The 24,873-nt window shown below is 36.8% G+C and overlaps 2 protein-coding genes and 1 long non-coding RNA gene across 7 annotated transcripts in view; 2 read left to right on the top strand and 1 right to left on the bottom strand.

Annotated features, from left to right (window-relative positions):
* The first annotated feature begins 268 nt into the window (after positions 1 to 268).
* Positions 269 to 1,419, top strand: LOC105477443 (olfactory receptor 5H14-like). The gene has a single exon (XM_011733943.2). It carries the CDS (start codon positions 357 to 359, stop codon positions 1,284 to 1,286), a length of 930 nt encoding a protein of 309 aa, XP_011732245.2. The 5' UTR covers positions 269 to 356; the 3' UTR covers positions 1,287 to 1,419.
* Positions 1,420 to 9,630: 8,211 nt separating this feature from the next.
* LOC105477442 (uncharacterized) overlaps positions 9,631 to 24,873 on the bottom strand; it is an 82,037-nt gene continuing 66,794 nt past the window's right edge. For 3 of the 5 annotated variants that reach the window (XR_011620403.1, XR_011620402.1, XR_011620399.1), the window contains 5 exons: positions 22,901 to 22,999; positions 20,001 to 20,154; positions 14,710 to 14,857; positions 12,511 to 12,689; positions 10,661 to 11,088 (listed from right to left, as the gene is read on the bottom strand). This is a non-coding gene — a long non-coding RNA (uncharacterized lncRNA). Of the gene's footprint in view, positions 10,160 to 10,660; positions 11,089 to 12,510; positions 12,690 to 14,709; positions 14,858 to 20,000; positions 20,155 to 22,900; positions 23,000 to 24,873 lie in introns of those variants that run through there. The other 2 variants (XR_011620400.1, XR_011620401.1) reach the window with 2 other exon arrangements.
* LOC105477441 (olfactory receptor 5H2) lies at positions 20,148 to 21,460 on the top strand. The gene has a single exon (XM_011733940.2). The coding sequence runs from the start codon at positions 20,260 to 20,262 to the stop codon at positions 21,220 to 21,222; it is 963 nt and encodes a 320-aa protein (XP_011732242.2). The 5' UTR covers positions 20,148 to 20,259; the 3' UTR covers positions 21,223 to 21,460.

Here is a 24,873-nt window from a genome sequence, read left to right as displayed (position 1 = left end):
ATACAGGCCTTTCAAATATGTTTTTTCCTTCACCCTACATCCATATCCCAGACAGAAGGTTTTCCTATTATATTCAGTAGAGTCCACAAAAATTTAGTACATTTAGATGATGCATCTTTTTAAATCTCAATCTGTTAATTCCTACACAATTTTCAAACCAAAATGTATTATTTTTCCCATGTATTTAAATGCTCAAATATAGGGTGCATCAATTAGAGTGCTGATTAAAAAAAATTAAGAGGGCTCTGATAATTACATGGTTTATTTGAACACTTCTTCCCCAATTTCAACTCACAATTCCATTGCGAATGTTCCTTTACATTTATTTCATTTTTTAGAGGACATGCAGTGAGGACATGGAAGAGGAAAATGCAACATTGCTGACAGAGTTTGTTCTCACAGGATTTTTATATCAACCAAAGTGGAAAATACCCCTGTTCTTGGCATTCTTGGTCATATATCTCATCACCGTCATGGGGAATCTTGGTCTAATTGTCATCATCTGGAAAGACCCTCACCTTCATATCCCAATGTACTTATTCCTTGGGAGTTTGGCCTTTGTGGATGCTTGGTTATCATCCACAGTGACTCCGAAGATGCTGATCAACTTCTTAGCTAAGAGTAAGATCATATCTCTCTCTGAATGCATGATACAATTTTTTTCCTTTGCAATTGGTGTAACCACAGAATGTTTTATCTTGGCATCAATGGCATATGATCGCTATGTAGCCATTTGCAAACCTTTACTTTATCCAGTCATTATGACCAATGGACTATGCATCCGGCTGTTAGTTTTGTCGTTTCTAGGTGGCCTTCTTCATGCTTTAATCCATGAAATTTTTTTATTCAGATTAACATTCTGTAATTCCAACATAATACAACACTTTTACTGTGACATTATCCCATTATTAAAGATTTCCTGTACTGATTCTTCTATTAACTTTCTGATGGTTTTTATTTTTGCAGGTTCAATTCAAGTTTTTACCATTGGAACTATTCTTATATCTTATACACTTGTCCTCCTTATAATCTTAAAGAATAAGTCTGTCAAAGGGATGCAAAAAGCTGTCTCCACCTGTGGAGCTCATCTCTTATCTGTATCTTTATACTATGGGCCCCTCGCCGTCATGTATGTGGGCTCTGCTTCCCCACAGGCTGATGACCAAGATATGATGGAGTGTCTATTTTACACTGTCATAGTTCCTTTATTAAACCCCATGATCTACAGCCTGAGAAACAATCAAGTAATAGATTCATTGACAAAAATTTTCAAAAGAAATGTTTAGATCTCATGCAATCTCTCTTCTGTATTTACTAAAGCTGTCACAAGATTGTGCAAGTTAGACGTGTGTATGTCTTACCAGCACTCAAAGATTTTGCAAAATTCTAGTACTTTAATGACCTAAGGTTTAATATATAGTAAACTAATAAATATATTCCTAATATAGCATTTAAGAAATTTTAATCATGTTCACATCATCATTGAATAATGTTACCAGAAAACAAATAAAAACATTTTACAGTGTTGTATGTTATTCAATGTGGCTTTATAAATGCATTAAATGCTAAAATAGTCTAGGTCATCTAATAAGGACTTGAGTATAAGTGCAGTAAAAATAGTGACCGACCTCTTTTTAATTTGGATGTGTTAGGACCTTTAATAAATAATCTCATATTAGACTTTAATCTTTAATTAGACATCGTAGCCTGGAGAGGCTGTGATGTCATGCTAAGAATATATCGTTTGTCTTGACCTGCAATATTCATAGATTTAGGTAAATTTGTCTGTACTCAAAAGAGGTCCTGAAAAGATTTTTCAGTTTCCTGGCCCTTCTAGAAAGTGACCTTCTTCTCAGCCGGTAAGGCTGAAAAGCTGTGAGCAGATATCAGGCCAGTTTTTCTTGAGAAACTTTCTATAGTTTGATTTGATGGGCCAATCCAGATCTCATGTTGAAGTCTGAATGAAATGTTGGAGGTGAAACAGAATGGAGGTGTATGGGTCAAGGGAGGGAAATCTCATGGTATGGATGAATTCTCACATTCTTTGTTTCCTTGATGGCTGGTTATTAAAAAGAGCCTGGCATCTCCCTGCTTCTCTCTTGCTTCCTTTCTTACCATGTGATCACTGCACATGACACCTGCTGCTATGACTGAAGCAAGCTGAAGCTCCCATCAGTAGCTGATGTTGGCACTTTGCTCCTTGTACGGCCCGCAGAATTGTGAGCCAAATAATTCTATTTTATATATGAATTACCCAGCCTCAAGTATTCCTTCATAGCAACTCTAAATGGACTAAGGCAGGTCTTAATTTTCTCCATAAAGTTAATTCCTAGTTCCATAAAACTGTCCAGTCATTTCTAATTCTATGCTCATTCTCAAATATGACATTCCAGTCAAAGTTCTGGAAACATAACCAACGTTTTCCAATGTGTTGTGTCATAAGGAGAACAGATTCTTAATAAACTTTTCCAAATACCTCCATTGCCATGAAAATAAGAATATTTAGTGATAGTTTCTGATTTCAGGATAGATCAGCTAAGGAGAAAAAGGTAAATATGTTAATTCTATTTATAAAGGGTGTACTTGAACAAATTACTAATAAAGTTCATTTAAATCTTGTTAAATATTGTAATTTTATAGTTATCAGAAATCTCTCTCCACTTGTCAGAGTCTTTTCCATGTTTGTGTTGAGATTTTATATCACAGCTGCTTCCAAAAACTTTTATGATAGCATCAGCAGAAAACAACAAACTCTCAGTGAATTACAAAAAATGTTTAAATGGCCAAGCTTACAGATTTGTTAAGAGTTTGTTAAGAGTTTATTACAATGCTATTTACATAGAATTTTGTCATTGTGTTCCATATAACATAATGAGATAATAATTAGAATTATAACTGATCACAATATTTTAGTGCATATCAGAGTTCTAGAAAAATAATAAAATTCTAGAATATGTATATTAATCATACATATTTCTAAAAGTATAACAAAGAATGTAAACATTGCTTTTATTGGACAATATGTCTCCTTCAATTTTGCGTATCAAATAAGCCTCATTAGCTTAACATCTCTCTTTTTAAAAAAGATAAAACAAATTCTCTTTAGCTATTCTAGGGGCTCATCCAGGAAATCCCAAAGTCAGTTGAGGTCAAAAAGAACTCAATTTAGAATTTTATTTGGAGAAGTTTGTTAAAAATACCAAATGACTTAAATAATTGGTTAAATACAGTCACAAATTGAAAGAATACCAAAATGACAAAGATTTCAAAGGCAAATAGAAAAAGTGATGTTATTGTGAAAAAATAAAAAAGTTAGCTCTTTTAATACTGAGAAAACTCAGTTTTCTTAAGTAATCAAATACTGGCTAAAGACAATATGAATCACAGAACATCATCTTGATACAACATAAAATCTTTTTGTTTCATAGGCCAAGTATTTAAAGGACCAAGAGAAAACTTAACCAGTGTCTAATAAGAGCAGAGCAACACGTTGTTAAAACTGTGATTTTAACTGAAAAGACCAAATTATAGTTTTGATTAGTTTAGTTTTAATATTAAGACACATTTTAAAAACTCATAATAACTTGAATTCTGGCAACTTAACTGCAAAATATTCTCTTTCTCTTCCAACTTTCTGCATCCATTTGATTTTTGTGTTTCATCATCTATTCTGAAACAACTTTTAGCTACCATCTGAACCAGACAATATTACTCCAGTTTTTTTTTTGAAAAAAAACCCCACATATCCTCAAACCTGGTGACTTTTCTTATAAAAATCATTTCTTAATTTACTTACTTACTTTGCATACAGGGTTGTTTCTCTTAAGTTCTTCAGCAGCTTTAATTACCGTACATTAACTAGAATTATCAATTCTCAGTAACTTTATTTTCTAGGATTTTGTATCCTGAAAATCTACTGAATATTTTCATGGGTTCTCATGCTTTTTTAAGGCAAGTGTTTAGACTTTTTAAATAGAAGATCATATCAACTGAAAACAAGGATAATTTGATTTCTTCCTTTTCAATTTGGATACGCTTTATTTCTTTCTCTCATCTGTTCTAGCTAGGACTTCCAGTACTGTTACATAACAGTGGCAAAAGCGGACATCCTTGTCATTTTCAACATCTGAGAGAAAAGCATTTTATTTATTCCCCATTCAGTATGACACTAGCTGTGGGTCTGTTGTATATGGTTTTTGTTATATTGAGGTATGTTCCTTCTATATCCAGTTTTATGAGGTTTTTATCATAAAGGGATGTTTTATTTTATTAAATATTTTTTCAGCATCAGTTGAAATAATCATACTGTTTTTGTCTTCATTCTGTTGATACGATGTATCACATTGATTGATTTGTGTATACTGAACAACCTTTGCATCCCTGGGATAAATCCCACTTGGTCATGATGAATGATCTTTACCATGTATTTTTCAATTTGGTTTGCTTGTATTTTGTTGAGAATGTTTGTATCAATAGTCATCAGAGATATTCTCTTGTAAGGTGGTTTTTTTTTTTTTTTTTTTTTAATGTCTGTTTGTCTGGTTTTGATATGAAGGTAATACTGGCCTTGTCAAATTAGTTTGGAAGTATTCCTTCCTCCGTTATTTTTTGAAATAGTTTGAGTAGGATTGGTATTAGTTCTCTTTAAATGTTTGGTAGAATTTGGCAGTGAAGCCATCAGGTCCCAAGCTTTTCTTTACTGGAAGACTTTGTATTATGGTTTCAATATTGTTACTTGTTATAGGTCTGTTCAGATTTTGAATTTCTTCCTGGTTCAATTTTGGTAAGTTGTATATGTCTAGGAATTTGTTCATTTATTCCAGGTTTTCTAATTTATTGGTATATATATAGTTGCTCATAGTAGGCACTAATAATCCTTTGCATTTCTGCAATATCAGTTACAATATGTCCTTTTTCATTTCTGACTTTATTTATTTGAATCTTCTCTCTTTTTTCCTTAGCTTGGCTAAAGGTTTGTAAATTTTAAGTTTTTTTAAAAAACAACTTTTTGTTTCATTAGTCTTTTGTATTTTTTGCATTTCAATTTCATTTATTTCTGCTCTAATCTTTATCATTTATTTTCTTCTATTAATTTTGGGTTTGGTTTGCTCTTGCTTTTCCAGTTCTTTAAGATGCATCATTAAATTGTGTATTTGAAGTTTTTCTCTTATTTGATGTATGCAATCGTCGTGTTAACCTTCCTTGTTAGTACTGCATTTGGTATGTCAGACAGGTTTTGGTATGTTGTGTTTCCATTATTTGTTTCAAGAAATTTTGTGATTTCCTTCTTAATTTCTGCATTGACTCACTGGTCACTCAGGAGCATATTGTTTCTTTTCCATGTGATTATATAGTTTCCAAAATTCCTCCTGATATTTAAGTTTTAGTTTTACTCCATAGTGGTTAGATTAGATTAGATTAGATACTTAATATTATTTCAATTTTTTGAATATTTTAAAACATGCTTTGTAACCTAACATATGGTCTATCCTTGACAATAATGTATGTGGTAAGGAAAGAACATATATCCTGTAGCTGTTAGGTTCTGAAATGTTCTGTAAATAGCTATTAGATCCATTTGATCTATAGTGCAGATTAACCTCAATGTTTTTTTGTTGATGTTCTGTCTGGAAAATATGTCCAATGCTGGAAGTGGAGTATTATAATCTCCAGCTATTATTGTATTGGGGCCTAGCTCTTTCTTTAATATTTTTTGCTTTGTATATGTGGGTCTCTTCTATTGGGTGCATATATATTTAAAATTGTTATATCTTCTTGATGAATTGACCCTTATATCACTATATATAACCCTCTTCGTCTCTTCATGTAGTGTTGTCTTAAAATCTATTTTGTCTGATATAAGTATAGATACTCCTGCTCTTTTTTGTTGTTTCAGGGGTGGATGAAGTATCTTTGTTCATCTATTTGTTTTTAGTCTATGTGTGTCTTTGTAGGTAAGGTGTGTGTTTTGCAGGCAGCAGATCAATGGGTCTTGTTTCTTTATCCATTCATCTACTTCATGTCTTTTGATCGGAGAGTTTAGTTCATTTACATTCAATGTTATTATTGATAAGTAAGGACCTACCTCAGCCATCTTATTTGTTTTTTGGTTGTTTTGTTGTCTTCTCTTCCTTCTTGTCTTCCTTTAGTGTAGGTGATTTTCTCTGGTGATATGATTTATATTCTTGCCTCTTATTTTTGGTGTATCTATTGTATGTTTTTGGTTTGAGGTTAACATAAGTCTTGCAACCACTAGCTTATAACCCATTATTTTAAGCTGATAACAGCATATTTCATGTAAGCAAACAAACAAACTAGAAGAAAGCTAGTAAGAACTCTATGCCTTAACTTCATCTCTCTGCCTTTTAACATTTTGTTGTTTCCATTTATATCTTACTGTACTATGTATTGAAAAGTTGATGTAGCTATTATTTTTGATTGGTTCATTGTTAAGTCTTTCTGTTTAGGATTAGAGTTGTTTAAACACCATAGTTACAGTGTTATCCTAGTCTGTGTTTTTCTGTATACTTACCATTACCAGTAAGTTTTGTACCTTCAGGTGATTATTTATTGCTCATTAATGTTCTTTTCTTTCTAATTGAAATACTCCCTTTAGCATTTCTTGTAGGATGGGCCCAGTATTGATGAAATATTTTGTTTGTCTAGGAAAGTCTTTATTTCTCCTTCATTCTTGAAGGATGTTTTCACCAGATAAACTATTCTATTTTTCCTTCAGTACTTTCAATGTATGATGCCACTGTCTCCTGGGTGTAAGATTCCCACTGAAAAGTTTGCTGCCAGATATATTGGAGCTCCATTGTATGTTATTTGTTTCTTTTCTCTTGCTGCTTTTAGGATCCTTTTTTTATTCTTGATTTTTGAGTATTTGATTATTAAACGCCTTGAAGCAGTCATCTTTGGGCTAAATCTGCTTGTTGTTCTATAACTTTCTTATACTTGAATATTGATATCTTCCTCTAGGTTTGGGAAGTTCTCTATTATTATCTCTCTGAGTTAACTTTCTAGTCCTATCTCTTTCTCTACCTCCTTTTTAGGCTAATAACACATTTCCCCTTTTGGTGATGTTTTCTAGATCCTGTCAGTGTGATTCATTGTTTTTTTCTTTTGTCTCCTCTGATGGTGTATTTTTTTTTTCTTTTTGATATGGAGTCTTGCTCTGTTGCCCAGGCTGGAATGCAGTAGAATGATCTCAGCTCACTGTAGCCACCACCCTCCAGGTTCAAGTGATTCTCCTGCCTTGCCTTTCTGAGTATCTGGGATCACAGGCATGCACTACCACACCTGGCTAATTTTGTATTTTTAGTGGAGACAGGGTTTCACCATGTTGGCCAAGCTGGTCTCGAACTCCTGACAACAAGCAATCCACCCACTAGGCCTTCCAAAGTGCTGGGATGACAAGCATGAGCCACCAAGTCTGACCACCGAATGTATTTTCAAATAGCCTGTTTTCAATTCTTTTTTCTGCTCAATCCATTTTGCTATTAAAGGGCTCTGACGCATTCTTCAGTATGCCAATTGCATTTTTCAGCTCCAGATTTTCTGTCTGGTTATTTTTACTTCTTTCAATCTCTTTGTTAAATTTCACTGATATCATTCTGAATGCCTTCTTTGTGTTATTTTGAGTTTCCTCAACACAGTTATTTTGAATTCTCTGTTTGAGAGGTTCCATATCTGTATTTCTGCAGGATTGGTTCTCTGGTGCCTTATTTGGATCATTCGGTGAGGTCATGTTTTCCTTATTAGTGTTCATGCTAGTAGATGTTCTTTGGTCTCTGGTCATTGAAGAGTTAGGTATTTATTGTTATCTTCATTGTCTGGGCTTCTTTGTACCCATTCTTCTTGGGGAGGCTTTCTCAATGTTTGAAAACATTTGAATTGTTGTGATCTAAGCTATATCTGTTTTAGGGGGCATCTCAAGCCCAGTAACACTGTGGTTCTTGCGGTCTTGTAAAGGTACCACCTTGAGGGTCTTGAACAAGATTTGGGATAATTTACTGGATTACCAGGCAGAAACTCTTGTTCTCTTCCCTTACTTTCTCCCAAACCAAAGGTCTCTCTCTCTATCTCTATCTCTCTCTCTCTCTCTCTCCTGAGACATTTGTAGTTGGGGGTGGAGTGACCCAAGCACTCCTGTGGCCACCACATTTAGGACTGCACTATGTGAGACCTGAAGCCAGCACAGTGCCAGGTCTCACCCAAGGCCTTCTTTAATTACTCCTTTGCTACCACCTATGTTCCCTCAAGGTACTGGGGCTGTTCAATCAGCAGGTGGTAAATCCACTCAGGCTTGTGTCCTTCCCTTCAGGGTGTCGAGTTCCCCCAGGTCCTGGGAGGGTCCACAGTTGCCATCCAGCAGCCAGGTACTAAAGGCAAAAATCTTAAAAGTCTACCTGCTGTTCTATTGTATGTGACTGAGCTGGTATTTAAACCAAAAGACACAGTCCTTCCCACTTTTCTCTGCCCTTTTCAAAGGCAGAATAACCTCACCTCTGACCAAAACTACAGGCTCATAGGCAGTACTAGCAGATTACTGCCAACATTCCCTTAAGGCCTAAGGGCTTTTAAGTCAGCTGTGTGTTTAGGTAATTCACCCACCTCGGCCTCCCAAAGTGGTGGGATTATAGGTGTGGACCATGGCCTAAAGTCAAGAGTTCGAGACCAGCCTGACCAACATGGTGAAACCCTGTCTCTACTAAAAATACAAAAACTAGCCAGGCATGGTGGTGAGTGCCTGTTATCCCAGCTACTCGGGAGGCTGAGGCAGGAGAATGAGTTGAACCCAGGAGGCAGAAGTTGCAGTGAGTTGAGATCGTGCCACTGCGCTCTAGCCTGGGCAACAAGAGTGAAACTCCATGTTGAAATAGATAAATAAATAATCAGCTGTGGTGAGTGCTGCCTGCCCTGAGATTTACCCTTCAGGGCAGTGAGGTCCTCTTCAGGCCAGGGCTTATCCAGAAATCCTGTCCAGGAGCCAAGTCCTGGAATCGGGAAACCCCATAACCTACTTGGGTGATGACCCCCATGGCTGAACCAGTGACTAAGGTGCAATCCAAATCCCCTTTACTTTTCCCCATGCTTTTTTCAAACAGAGGGAGTCTCATCCCATAACCACCACAACTTGGAATGTGCTAAGTCCCACCTGAAGCCAGCAAGTCTCAGAGTCTCTCCCAAGGCCCTCAGTATATTACGTGGGTATTGATGCTGGTTATTTATAGCCCAAGGGCTTTTCTGTTAGCAGGTGATGGAGTCCTGTCAGGACTGGGTTCCTCCCTTCAGGGCAGCGGATTTTCTTCTGGCCAAGGATATGTCTAGAAATTTCATCTGGGAGCTCGGGCCTGGAAAGGGGGGCCAGCAACTCTTACTGGTGCCCTATCTTTCTGTGGCTGAGCTAGTATCCAAGATGCACGACACAGTCCTCCTCACTTTTACCTCTCCTCTTCTCAGGTGGAAGGAAAAAATCTCTTTTGGATGCACAAGCTGTGCAACCTGGGGTTAGTGTAGGGGCAAGGCTGACACTCCCTTACCCCTTTCCCACCCTGGCTGATGTCTCAGTAGGTGATATGTCTCCCCAGTCTACTGACTCTGGACCCAGTCAGCACTAAGACTTGCCTAGGATCTTCAGTGCTTGTGGCCTAGAATTCCTGTCAAATTTATTTAGTGCCCCAGAGCACTTTAGCTTGTGGTGGCTAGGATTGCAGGCACTCAAATTCTAACCTCTGGGATCAGCAATTTCCCTCTGGCTAGGGCTGGTTTAAATGTTTTCTCTGTAAGGAGGCATCACCTGAGTTTGGTTCAGTTTTCAGCTCTAATAGGACAGCATTGAGTTCAACAATTGCTGTGCTCTCCCTCCCCCAGCACACAGAAACACTTTCTGCACCAGGCTGACAGTGCTGAGGGGTTGGGGAGGGGTAATTTTGGAGATTCAAGACTTTTTTTTTTTTACTTATTCAGTGCCTCTTTCAGTGATACAAGGTTAAAACCAGGTACTGTGGTACTCACCTGATTTTTGGTTCTTATGAAGGTGTTTTCTTGTGTAGATAGTTGTTAAATTGAGGTCCTGGTGAGGGGACAGTCAGTGGAGCCTTTTATTCTGCCATCTTGCTCCACTTGCTAGTCCTAATTCACTTGTTCTTAATAACTGTGTGTGCATTAGTCATAAAAATTCCATGAGACAGTAGACATAGAGAGCCAACATCTCACATTATTTTTGCTAATTATATTCACAGCACACGCATGTAAGTCATAAAGCCAAAAACCTAAAAGTCAAGTATATGAGTTTTTTGTTTTACTGATGTGCTTGATTTATATGAAGTAAACACAAAATTTCACATTTTGCCTTAGGCTGAACATCAAATAAAGATAACCTAAACTTATTTGACTAGTAAACCTATGTTGAATGGTAGTTGTATTCTTGTATTATATGTAATGCTAAAAACTCTAAAAAGATGTATATTTTAATTAAACCAACAAACTTAAAATAGCTTTTATTTACCAGAGATTATCCTGGGTCATGCAGACTTGAAACATATTTTGGTTAGTTTTTGTTGTTCTAAGAGTTTAAGGAATTCTTAATTTATATAAGTATATATTATTCTATAAGCTAGTTAAATAGAGTTCAAATACAATTTAATTTTGGCGGTATCATCTAGAGTTAGAAAAGTGTCACACATACAAACATATATAGACATACATAAATATACAGAAAGAATCACACCTTATAGTGTTTATCCTAAAATTGTAGCCATGTGTCAGGTATAATAATACTGAATTCACTAGTTTATAAAAGAATACCTAGACTTGAATTGTGTTTCTGGTAGTTGGAACAAGTTAAAATGTCTTGCCCAGTTGACTAAAGCTTTTTACTAATATTTGTGGAGAATACAAATACTTTTACTATTTTTCACTTGCCCAATTTACAAATACCTCTTTTTTCTTTCAAATGTGTCATCTTCTTGAAATTTGCATATAGATTTTTAACCTGTTTACCCTCATGCCCTAGCACAGACAAGCTAGAAGATTTATATAACAAAGGCACAATGCTTAGAATTCAGGCTTAAGTACAGTCATCTGTGAAAACAAACAAATTAAAAATGTGTTAGTAAAAATCCAGTTAAGATAAAATAACTAAGATAAACACCTTAAACAAAGGTCAGGTTTGTGATGTAGATTGAATCAATTCTTTCTCCATTATTTAGTGATTTAGTTCTCCATCTCTTTCTGGACCAGAAAGGGAGACATCTTAAAAATGGAAATTCCTTTAAATTTATCTTCTAATGCAATCTTAAAATAACCAGTTTGAAATAGTCTTTATGCCAGAAAGGCAAAATATTTTGGGTATTAATTTGGCCAGATCATTAGCTTCCCAATCCAGCTTTGTTTAGTAACTAGATCAATGAATTCAGCATGGATCCCATTAATAAATAGGACAAGTATTTTCTGTGCCGGCACTCAACATGGATTGACCAGAACGTTTCACAAATAGTATTTCTAATCTTTCCTTAGAGTCAAAGACTAGTTCATCCTTATTTCTTTACAAGATTGCATGACAGACCAGTGAGTTGTTGAGGAAATAATTTGAGGGTGGATTCTAAGGGGTTGTTTGTTATTTTCCCAGCACTTTTTGTCTTTCTTTGGAAGATTGAGAAATAGATCTTTGCTATATATCTTAGGTACCACACATTTTGCTTCTGCTACCAGCTTCACCAGCTTCTAGTATCATTTGAATAAATTAGTGAAGATCAGGGAGTCTCAGATCATGTAATCCAAGAAGAATTCAAAATTTCACAGAAATTTTCTGGGGCTTTTGTTTAGAACAGGTGATAGCAGCAGGAAGCAGACAAATTCATAGGCAGACAAGGGAAGGTCATTGATGAAACTCCACTTCAAACCAAAGACATATTAAAGCCTGAAATCCATGCTACAGTCTAGGATACATCCACGGACTGGATTGAGAGACTCTCTTCCCATTTGGCACACTTTCCTCTGATTGATCCTCACCCTTCACCTATTTTACAAATAACTACCCTTTCCTAATTGGTGTTTTACACTGTCACGCCCACTTTTCAGTGGTGACTTTAGCCTTTTTTGCATACTCACAAACCAATCAGCATGCACTCCCCCATTCTGAGCCCATAAAAGACCTGGACTCAGCTACACTTAGGGACTACCCACCTTTGGGTGAGAGAAGAGAGACCACCTGACTTCAGGTAAGGGGGCTGCCCAACTCAGGTCCCCCCTTCATTAACAGCTGTTTGTCATTCAATAAAACTCTTCACCTTATTCACCCACCAGCTGTCAGCATAACCTCATTCTTCTTGGATGTGGGACAAGAACTAGGGACTCTCTGAATGCAGGCATGAAAAAGCCTGTAAGACTATATCCTCTGCCCCTGCCAGCACTCAGTGGCTGCCTCATGCAACAGGAAGCAGAGGCAGGGCCAGACCCAGCCCCAGGGCTGCAGGCCAGAGCAGGGCAATGAAACTGACAGACCTGTTATCATGCCCCGTTTGTTGGGATGTGGACAGCAGGACTAGAAGAGTTGTTAGCATGCTTTCACACCTCCTCTGGGGCTTCAGGGAATCTCTGTTCAGGTGCCATCACATTCCCCTTGTCCAGATGCTGGCTCCCAATGTGCACACAGGTCACAGCACACCTGGCCCAGCTGCAAGCTAAGCACAGATTCTGCGGTGAGTGCAGGATCCAGGCAGGAGGGCAAGGCAAGCACAGCCCACCAGGCTGAGTGAGTGGGATGTCTCCTGCAGCAAGCCCAGGACCCAAGTGAGGCCCAGGCATGGATGTCACTGGCTGCAGAGGTCTCTGGCTGGTGACGTGACAGTGAAAACAATCCTGCATCACAGGGACATTTTTCACTATTGCTCTGAGCCAGATTTTGACCAACATGTAAAAGCAGTTAAAGAAGGCAGGCCTGGGACGGTGCAGTGGCTCAAGCCTGTAATCCCAGCACTTTGGGAGGCCAAGGTGAGCAGATCACCTGAGGTTAGGGGTTCAAGACCAGCCTGGCCAAAATGGAGAAATTCCGCCTCTACTAAAAATACAAAAAAAAATAGCCAGGTGTGGTGATGCACGCCTGTAATTCCAGCTACTCAGGAAACTGAGGCAGGAGAATTGCTCGAATCCGGGAGGTGGAGGTTGCAGTAAGCCGAGACTGTACCACTGGACTCCAGCCTGGGTAAGAGAGTGAGACTGTTTCAAAAAAAAAAAAAAGGCAAGCAGGACTGGTTGATCTGAGAAACTGACTTTATAAGGCATTCGTCTAGATTCTTCTTATCATTAGGAGTGAAAATATAACTGAGCAAAAGGTTTAGTAGATTCAGGGTTATGAGGTAAGGGATAATCCCCTGCAATATAGATGAAACTATATTTGCAAAAATTATGACAATGTGAAAAATCTCACATAGGAAAATTATGATAGTGAATCTGATGTAAGAAAATGAGACACTGCATCTAACCTCCAAGCTACCCTTCTTCATTCCTGCATGTAGGCTGAACTAACTTTGGGATCAATTTAGTTTAAGTTGAACTAGTTCATGGTTTCAACAAAGATGATAATCACGCCTCACAAAAACCCCCTTCTTCCTTGGGAACAAAGCCACCTTTGTAAAACCAACCAGTTAGCCAACGTAAGGCACATGGAATTAAGCCAAGGCAGACATCTAGGCCTGCATGAGTTTGGAGCACAGGCACATAATTCTACTTGTTATATAACCTGTTGGTATAAGCTCATACTTGGCTTGGAGCCACTATTATTTGAAAAAGGTATAACTGCCCTGCTGACACTGCACAGGCTCAGCTTGCATGCACCCAGAGAGAGAGTAACGCTACTGACCCCTGTAAGGGAGAGCCAGTTGCCTTGAAGGTTGACAGGAGGGAACTAGGAACCAGCTTGTGCCCAGAGTGAAAGAGTTAAGCTGCTCTCCCCATAAGGAGAGAGGCTGGGGAGTGCAGCTTGTAGGCCAGGGAGTGCAGCTGCAGGCACAGGAGTGGTAGGAGATGCAGAGCCGGAGCAGACAGCTGACATAACGAAAGACAGTGTAAGAGAGCTGCTGATCAGAGACCTGCTGAATAAAACTACATTTCACCTGCCTACACCACCCCGCCAAGTGTCTTTCAGCTATCTGCCACCAACCCACTCCCCTCGGACCTCAGCATGGGCTGGAACCTAACCCTGGGCATGACATTTAGCATAGTCATGGACCTAATCACCACAAAGTTAGAAATTACAGCACAGGAGTCTTGCAGCCAGACACTACAAGGCTCCTAACCTCCCCAGTTGCTCCTATGATAACATTTTTATTATAAAACATACCTACAGCATGAGCTGGGTGGCGATAAATTGCAAGATTGCTTTGCCTAGTAAAATTTTTCATCAGATATCAGCTCGTCTGGAAGCTAAGCTGTTATGTCTGGAATTTAAGCTGTAGTTTGCATGAGGAGGACGACTTCACTTGGAGTCAGCTTCTGAAGGAAATCTTGATCTTTGGCCTTATTAAAATCATGTTTTAACTAGCTCAGGTAAGACCATGCTAATCAAAGCATTCAGAGCATCCAATTTTATATATAAACTGAAGTTTGTGTAAAATGTCAGAAGTACCACTTGTGGAAAATAGTGGCATCAAGTGTAATTTCAATTGTAAAAATCAGAACTAGCTATAGTGACTTAAAGTTTACCATTCTGAGCTTTGTAATACCCTGTAGGATAATCTGGATTTCTCATACACATCTAAATCCACAATGCCCAGTTGAAGATCTTCACTTTATCCTATAGGGAATCCTAAACTGTTCTTAGGGGAATTTCAGTTCTCCACATCATCCTCTCCTGGCAAAAAATAAAGAGATACAATTGGTGAACCCTTGTATTAAAAGCAAATTTATGTTAACAACATTTTCCTAAGATTGAAAATGAAGCCTCCATAATGAATCAGTGTGCAAAGAATTTCTACCTGTGTTATTGTCATTTCTGTTCTATTATGCATTTTTCTACGCATTAGAAAGTCTAACACGAGGGATCTCCGTAATTTCTTATAATATTGGTAAGAGAGAAATTATTTTTTCATATTATTATTTTTAATGAAAGTCTAAAATGCTATTTAACGTATAAGAATTTTGTATTTGGTTTACAGCATACCAAAATTGCCAGGGGCAAATGGAACAGAAGAAGTGAATAATCTTCCTATTTTATTATCTAGATAAAATAGCTAAAATCTACATCTAAAATCTTATCTAAAATCTAGATAAGCAAAATAACTATAAAATAAAATTTTGAACCCTGATATATTATCTTTTAAATCCAACTCTAATGACTATGTAAGATAAATTCTGGATAACTAGAATATTAAATGCTTTAAAACTGGGTTTAAAGCTTTAATTCACTTCTATTCTTATATAAGAAATCTTTCTGATGATTCTGACATAAAGGTTTATTCTGTGTAGTCACATTTCTGATTAAAAATTTTAAGATCTGTTAATTAAATATTAACTCCTCTATATCATCAGCACCTGTGGCAATAATTTCATCGATCATATTAAATATAGGCATATAAATAATATATAGAATTAGTACATAGAAATAAATATATTTTATTGAGTATTTTATTTATAAATAATACTAGTAATACTAATTCATATATATACATCTCAGAAAATATGCAGCCAATATACTTCCCCTACCTTTTTTGACATTTATAATTTTAAAAAGTACCCGTATAAATTGACTTTGAGAATGTTTGATTATATTGTTAATTGGGTTTGAATGGAATAAACCAATTCCATAAAAATTTACTTAACAAGTGGAATTACTGCCCTTTGTTCTTTATATAGTCTGTCTCAGGATGTAGTCTTTGGTTTATGTAATTCTGCTGAAAAACAAGCAATCAAAGTGCTGATGGAGAATAAAGTGCTCTCAATATCAGCAAGATTTCTTGAGAAATTTCATTTTAAGCTCCATAATAATAAAGATACAGCTACATTTGAATATGGAATAAAATTTCAGACAGTGCCAATATAGTCACGAACAGTGCAACATTTTTTGGTAAAATTTTAAGTAAAAGTCTCTTCATCATACACAAATTCCAAAGGAAAAAAACTTTTGAATTTTTTAAACAAGAAAGTGAAAATACTCTCCGAGCTCTCTGTCACATTTGTGAACGTCAGAGTTAATGCACACATTCAACCCAAGTTTCCGAGCTTTTCCCTTTATTTGCCTCCATGTGTCTCTGAGACTTCCTCTCCATCTCTTTTTTGGCTTGTCTTTTTTGCACTTACCCCTATATGGCATGATTATTCTCTACCTATTTTTCTTCCTCCTTCTTATTTTATTTTCACCCACACAAATTTCTCTTTCCACTTTTTCTGTCCCTTTTTTCCTTTAAATATTTTGCTGTCCTCTTTCTCATCTATATTTTCTTTTGAGAACTTTTCTTAAATATTCTACAGAAGAAAAAATATTAAACTAGTCTATGAGCAGCAGACAAATGCTAACCAGTCTCCACATTTCATAGAGTGCTCTATTTCATCACCTCACTGTTTTGCCACTTGTTTCCCGTTCACTTCTTATTTGCTGACCTTTATTCAATTACATAAGGGAAACTGTTCTCACTAAAACCACCAAAAATCACGTACTTTCTCAAACACAAAAGTGATTTTCCATCACTTCTTGTCCTACTACACCATTTATTGTGGCATTTGGCCCAGTACTTCACTTTGTCATTCTTTGTATTTTTCCTCCCTTTATGTCCCCAACACTTAGCTCTCTAGTTCCCCTCCAGCTTCTTCCCTTGATCGTTCTGCTCAATATCATTTTCTGCTCTCTCCCTCATCTCTCTTTTGAACATCCAAGTTTTTGGGGACTGTAACAGGAAATAAGTTATTGAATGGATATTGAGTTTAACATAGAAATGCTAGGAAAGTTGGAGAAATTCACTGGAAAACAATGGCAGGAACAGAAGGAAGCAAGGCAGCCAGTCAACAGCCAAATCCTGTTCCAGCAGTAGCTTCATGAGTGTGGTTGTTTCTGCCGCTGAACTGCCAATGACACAGCTTATATTATCTGCACCATTGTTTTTCAAATGCAGGATGCATGTCCTGAGATCTTGATATTTTTGCATATAATACAACTGCCTTTGTATTAATTTTTTAATTGTCCATGTACCTTTGTCTCCATCTCTCTGTATCCAAATCTAGGTTGAGTGGGTTTGATTATACATATCAAGGTCAAATCCTTTGTCTGCCACTAAGATCCATGTGGGAGAAAAAGTATCAGATGTTGACCATCCAATAAATGACATCCATTCCCTACACTACCTTTCAATGTAACTTCTCAAGTATATTTTCCCTTTTTTTGGAAATTCCAATTTTTATTTTAGATATAGAGGGTATATATGCAGGCTTGTTACATGGGTATACTGCAGGGAGGTAGTGAGCATAGTACCCAATAGATGGTTTTCCACCCATCCTCCCCTCCCTCTCCCATGTACTAGTCCAAAGTGTCGATTGTTCTCTTGTTTATGTCCGTGTGTGTTCAATGTTTAGCTCTCACTTGTAAATGAAAACATGTGGCATTTGGTTTTCTGCTCCTGTGTTGTTGGTTTGCTTTGGATTATGGCCTCCAGCTGCAACAATGCTGCTGCAAAGTACATGATTTCATTCTTTGTTATGGCTGTGTGGTATTCCATGTTATATATGTATCACATTTAAAAAATCCAGTCCACCCCTGCTGGGCACCTAAAATGATTCCATGTGTTTACCCTTGCGACTAGTGTAGCAATGAACATAGGAGTGCTGTGACTTTAACAACCAAAACGGCATGGCATTAGTACAAAAACAGACACATAGACCAATGGACAGAGTAACAAACTCAGAAATTAAGCCACACGCTTGCAAAAATCTGATTTTCAACAAGGCTGACAAAAACCAAGCAATAGAGAAAGGATCCCTTATTCAGTAAATGGTGCTGGGATGACTGGCTAGCCACATGTGGAAGAATGAAACTGAACCCCTTCCTTTCACCATATACAAAAATTCATTCAAGATGGATTAAATATTTAAATGTAAAACCTCAAGATGTAAAAATCCTAGATGAAAACCTAGGAAATATTCTTCTCAACATTGGCCTTAGCAAAGAATTTTTGACTAAGTCCTCAAAAGCAATTGCCATGGAAACAAAAATTGACAAGTGTGACCTAATTAAACTAAAGAACTTCTGCACAACAAAAGAAACCATCAATAGAGTACACAGACAATCTGCAGAATGACAGAAAATATTTGCAAACTATGCATCCAATAAAGGTCTAATATCCAGAATGTATAAGGAACTTAAACAGATAAACAAGCAAAAAAGTTTAACCCCATTAACAATTAAGCAAAGGACATGAACAGATCCTTCTCCAAAGAAGACACACAGGCTGTCAACACACATGAAAAAAATCCAAATGCTCATCATTAATCATCAGAAGAATGCAAATCAAAGTCACAATGAGATACCATTTCACACCAGTCATAATGGCGATTATTAAAAAAACAAAACATGCTGACGAGGCTGTGGAGAAAAGGAAATGCTTATACACTGTTGATGGAAATACGTTAGTTTAAGCCACTGTGGAAAGCAGCCTGGAGCTTTCTCAAAAACTTGAAACAAAGCTACCATTTGACCCAACAGTCCCATTACTGGGTATATACGCAAAGGAAATTAGGTCGTTATACTATCAAGGGTTTTCGGTGTTATGCTTTTCTTTCTTAATGTACTCTCCAATAGATAAGACATCCATTACTATGCCTTCAACTACTCCAATGACTCCCACTATCTATCACTCTAGTAGAATTGTATTAGTAATACTAAACATCTCACTTACATGTTCAAAGCATGCGCACACTGCAAACTTGTCAATGCATCTGAGTTCTCAGTCTATTTTGAATGACAATCTGTCTACTCACAAAGTGACTCCTTTTTCCTTCACTGAATATACTTTTCTATCAAATATGTGACTAGTGCCACTGCTTTCCGAATGCTTTAGAATCTATTTCTTCATCCTCATTATTTGCAAGAGTATAATACACATGGACTAGGCACTTGTACACTTAATAAAATCCTAAGCCCCCCATCAACAGAACAAACACCCTCTTGGCCAAAGGGTCTCCAGAAAAATTGTAAAAACAGTTCCCAGTCATGACTGGGTGGGAAGTCAGATGTGCCTTGTTATACTTCCTCTCTTTTGCAGTTTAAACACGATAACTGACCGGTATTAAGTTAAGATAGAGATTATAAGACTGACAGAACATACTCTTTATGACAATAAGATTCCAAATTATAAACAGAACTTAAGGCCACACCAGGCAAGGTTTAAGTCAGGCACCTCTACACTTAAAGAATAAACTGTGTTCTAACTGCCAGAAGGATTTTTTCTTTTTCTCTAGCAGCTAAACAGGCACTGGCCTCAAGATAAGCAAGATTAAAACAATTTGCAGCTGCACCAGATGCTCAGTAACTGAACCCCCTGCTAACAGACATAACTACAGCTTTGATTGGACAAGAGACTGATTTCAGTAACTTTCTCCAGATCAGAAGAAAACTGACCACGGACTGGTTCTGGCTGGTTTACAGAGACAGTGCATTTATGTGCCTTCATGTCCTGAGAAGACCTTTTGATGTATAGAGCCTAACTCTTACACATTTAAATGTTAACTCTCCACTCCAATGTGAACATGGGTTGTATGTTACATACATGTTTGTTCAATATGCATGTGCCAAGACCACTTTCATGAATACTCATAGATCCTCCTGTAACCTGTTGAATATGTATATTTAGCCAACTTATTTAGCCTAAAGCTCCTACCTCAAGCCCTTCTCCTTTGATGTGCCTGTCTCTGGTCTTGGCCAGAGGCATGCTTCCCAGCCTACTTGATGGCCACCTTGCAGGCTATAACCCCTTATAAGAAATAAGTCTTCTCTCCTTTTCTAAACTTACCAATAGTGATTTTCTTCAGTTAACACACATTACATGCCTTTCTGTCACCTGTGTTTTAAAAGTAGATTATTTGATCACATTTTTAGAATTAAAATAATTGCATTTATTTTGATTTCTTCTATTTCTCAAAACAGTTTCCATCTATTACAGGAATCTGAAAGAAAATTAAAAGGGTATCATAATAAGAGTATGTTTTTCTATCAACTTCCCTCCCTCACTATTTGCTTTATAAGTCTTAGTGAGTGCTCTTTTACATTTAATGCATTTCATTTCAGGGATGTCGAATGAGGACATGGAACAGGATAATGCAACATTGCTGACAGAGTTTGTTCTCACAGGACTTACATACCAACCAGAGTGGAAAATACCCCTGTTCTTGGTGTTCTTGGTGATCTATCTCATCACTATGGTGTGGAACCTTGGTCTGATTACTCTTATCTGGAATGATCCACAACTTCACATCCCCATGTACTTATTTCTTGGGAGTTTAGCCTTTGTTGATGCTTGGATATCTTCCACAGTAACTCCCAAAATGTTGGTTAATTTCTTGGCCAAAAACAGGATGATATCTCTGTCTGAATGCATGATTCAATTTTTTTCCTTTGCATTTGGTGGAACTACAGAATGTTTTCTCTTGGCAACAATGGCATATGATCGCTATGTAGCCATATGCAAACCTTTACTATATCCAGTGATTATGAACAATTCGCTATGCGTACGGCTGGTAGCCTTCTCATTTTTAGGTGGCTTCCTCCATGTCTTAATTCATGAAGTCCTTATATTCAGATTAACCTTCTGCAATTCCAACATAATACATCATTTTTACTGTGATATTATACCATTGTTTATGATTTCCTGTACTGATCCTTCTATTAATTTTCTGATGGTTTTTATTTTGTCTGGCTCAATTCAGGTATTCACCATTGTGACAGTTCTTAACTCTTACACATTTGCTCTTTTCACAGTCCTAAAAAAGAAGTCTGTCAGAGGCATAAGGAAAGCCTTTTCCACCTGTGGAGCCCATCTCTTATCTGTCTCTTTATATTATGGCCCACTTCTCTTCATGTATGTGCACCCTGTATCTCCACAAGCAGATGACCAAGATATGATAGACTCTGTATTTTATACAATTGTAATTCCTTTGCTAAATCCCATTATCTACAGTCTGAGAAATAAGCAAGTAATAGATTCATTCACAAAAATGGTAAAAAGAAATGTTTAGATCTCATAGTAATATCTCTCATGTTTAGTAAAAAGAATTTTGCAGTTAGATAAGGTGTTTTGTTAAGTATTCAAAGTTATTGTAATTATAATTGTTTTAGCATTTGAGTGACTTAAGGTTTTATACCTAATAAACTCCTTGAAATATTTATATATGTTATTCAAAAGCATTCAAGGAATTTTAACGAGGTGTTCATGTCATATTAGATTATTAAAACAGAAAACAAATGAAAACGTTTACGGATTTAAATACCCTTCATGTGGCTTTACAAATGCATTAAATGTTAAAGCACTGTAGTTCCTCTCAAAAGTATTTGAGTAGGAGATATAATACAGGTGACAGAATGGTATGGTCTGGAAACACATCACATTTAACTGCATTGTGGTGGCAGGTTTGTGTTTAGTTGAGCTGATCAAGATCTCAGGAATCCGCTATCCCTCAAAAGGTCTTTTACTGCAGACTATTGGAAATGGTGAATTTCACTTCTTATAGGAATTTAACTCATATATCACTTGAAGCAATAAATAGAATGGAAAATGCAATCATAAAATAAGAAGTGAGTTAAAACTGCCAAGCAAGGCCAAACTCTAAAAGGATACTTTTACCTCTATTCATTTCTATTAGTAATAAGAAGAGGCAAGTTGCCTCTCTTTACTTATGATGCCTTCAGAGGCCTATTACAGTTGTATTTGTATGATACTGGAAAACATGAAAAGATTCACATTGCTAACGAATTCAGAAAGCTACCAGATAATTTAAAAGTTAAGTTAGCGTGGATGTAGAGAAGAAAAATGCCAGAGGAGAAAGTAAATGATATCAATTTTTCTAGAATTAAAAAAATGAAAGCAATGAGAAAAGGAAATCAGTAATATTTCCATAATTGTTGGCATTTGTTATGGATAAAAAGTGGCCTTAAATGCATGCTACCAAAGATCAAATAATGCTAAAACGATATGATCTCATTGTGTCCAGTGAGTGGCTAGGAAGTGTGTCAAAATAAGCAAGAATATGGATGTTTTGTGACTCAAAATTCCTTAAATTTTAGCTTTCCTCACACTACATCCTCTTGCTGTATTATGAGTGATCCATCGTCAGGTCACCCCCACTCTTACTCTTTCATCACTAAAATTTCATCTATATTCCTATTTATATCATTTCATCTACATTCCTGTTTATATCACCCAGGTCCCCAACCTAAAACAACTCACCTGTCTGTTTTGCAAGGCTCTAGTTAGTATCTCCCTTATCCTTTTACAGTCTCTTATTTCCTAAACGATGCTGTCAGATAATTTGTGCATTTAAGTTTAATTAAGTCATATCCTACTTAATTAACTTTTAATGGATTGTCATTGCTAGCAGATTATATACATATGTGGTACATATATCTAGATATGAATATATACATATGGATATGTTTGTTTATATGTCTGTACAGATTGTATAATATGCATATATGTTCCTCAACTAGTATTTATTCACCTGGAATTATTTGAGATATTTTGCAAAAAAACTTCTTGGTTTAATTCTGGAGACTCTTCTTCCATGATTCTCTTAATGGAACCTGTGTTGCAGCCAAAGTGAGTTACCAGGAGACTTCTGTGCACTCCTTACTCTGTCAGGTGCATGTTTTTGTTAATATAGCTCTCTCCACAGAGAATCCCCTACTACTGCAACTCACCTCTAAATCATTTGCAATTGGAATAATAACTTTCTTCAAGGTGTGTATGAAATGTTACCATTTCATAAAGTTTTCATCCGCAAAGCTTTTTCTGTTTACCTGGAAGAGGATTGGAATGCTCACTCACTTAAAACAATGAGCACTTCATTTATACTTCTTTTTTTTAAAATTTTTCAACTTTTAAATTCAGGGGTGCAGGATGTGCAGGTTTGTTACGTAGGTAAATGTGTGCCGTGGTGGTTTGCTGTACAGATCATCCCATCACCCAGGTATTAAGCCCAGCATCCATTAGCTATTCTTCCTGACTCTCTCCCTCCTCCCACCAACCACTCTTCAACAGGACCCAGTGTGTGTTGTTCCCCGTCATGTGTCCATGTATTCTCATTATTCAGCTTTCACTTATAAGTGAGAACATGCAGTATTTGGTTTTCTGGTCCTGTGCTAGTTTGCAAAGAATAATAGCCTCCAGCTCCATCCACGTCCCTGCAAATGACAAGATCCCATTCCTTTTTATGGTTATATAGTATTCCATGATAAATACATACCACATTTTCTTTATCCAGTCTATCATTGATGAGCATTTAGGTTGATTCTATGTCTTTGCTACTGTGAATAATGCTGCAGTGAACATACATGTGCATGTGTCTTTATAATAGAATGATTTACATTCCTTTGGGTATATACACAGTAATGCGATTGCTGGGTTGAATGGTACTTCTATCTCTAGGTCTCTAAGAAATTTCCACACTGTCTTCCACAATAGTTGAACTAATTTACACTCCCACCAACAGTGTATAAGCATTCCTTTTTCTCCACAACCTCACCAGCATCTGGTGTTTTTATTGACCTTTTAATAATAGCCATTCTGACTGATACAAGATGGTATGTCATTGTGATTTTGATTTGCATTTCTCTAATGATCAGTGACATCGAGTTTTTCTTCATATATTTGTTGGTTGCACATACGTCTTTAGAGAATTGTGTGTTCATGCCCTTTGTCCATTTTTTAATGGGGTTGTTTGTTTTTTTCTTGTAAATATGTGTAGAGGACTATGTGCTCACAAACAGGGTGTTCCCGATAAGTCCTGCTCTCGCAAACGAAGCAGGGCGTTCCCCATAAGTCCTGCTCTTGCAAACCAAGTCAGGGAAAGGTCAGAAAAACAACAATGTGTCTTGTGACTTGGTAACATTCCACAAACGACTGTATAAAAGAAAGCAGAGCGTGCCATTCGGGGCGGCCGCCATGTTTGTCTTGTCTTGTGTTGTCTTGTGTGTTCATTCCTTTGTTTAGGAAACACGCGGACCCCAACATCATGTTTAAGTTCCTTATAGATGTTGGATATTAGACCTTTATCAGATGCGCACATTGCAAAAATTTTCTCATTCTTAGGTGGTCTATTTACCCTGTGTTGATAGTTTCTTTTGCTGTGCAGAAGCTCTTTAGTTCAATTAGATCTTATTTGTCAATTTTTGCTTTTGCAGCAATTGCTTTTGGAGTCTTCATCATAAAATCTTTGCCCATGCCTATGTTGTGAATGGTATTGCCTAGGTATTCTTCTAGGGTTTTTATAGTTTGGGGTTTTACATTTAAGACTTTAATCCATCTTGATTTGATTTTTGTATATGGTGTAAACAAGGAGTCCAGTTTCAATTTTCTGCATATGGCTGGTTTGTACTCTTAACACCACTTATTAAATAAAGAATACTTTCCCTGTTGCTCGTTTTTGTCATATTTGTGGAAGACCAGATTGTTGTAGGTGTGTGGTCTTACTTCTAGGTTCTCTATTCTATTCCACTGGTCTATGTGTGTGCTCTTGTACCAGTACTATACTGTTTTGGTTAATGTAGACCTGTAGTATAGTTTGAAGTAGGGTAGCATGATGCCTCCAGCTTTGTTCTTTTTGCTTGGGATTGCCTTGGCTATTCAGGTCCTTTTTTAGTTCCATATGAATTTTAAAAGTTTTTTCTAGTTA

This window comes from Macaca nemestrina, chromosome 2 (genome assembly GCF_043159975.1).
Source record: "Macaca nemestrina isolate mMacNem1 chromosome 2, mMacNem.hap1, whole genome shotgun sequence".
NCBI lineage: Eukaryota > Metazoa > Chordata > Mammalia > Primates > Cercopithecidae > Macaca > Macaca nemestrina.
This window is presented reverse-complemented; position numbering and strand designations above follow the sequence as displayed.

Excerpts from the sequence above, each read along its gene's own strand:
- LOC105477441 (XM_011733940.2), top strand. The coding sequence starts at position 20,260 with ATGCATTTCATTTCAGGGATGTCGAATGAGGACATGGAACAGGATAAT.
- LOC105477443 (XM_011733943.2), top strand. The coding sequence starts at position 357 with ATGGAAGAGGAAAATGCAACATTGCTGACAGAGTTTGTTCTCACAGGA.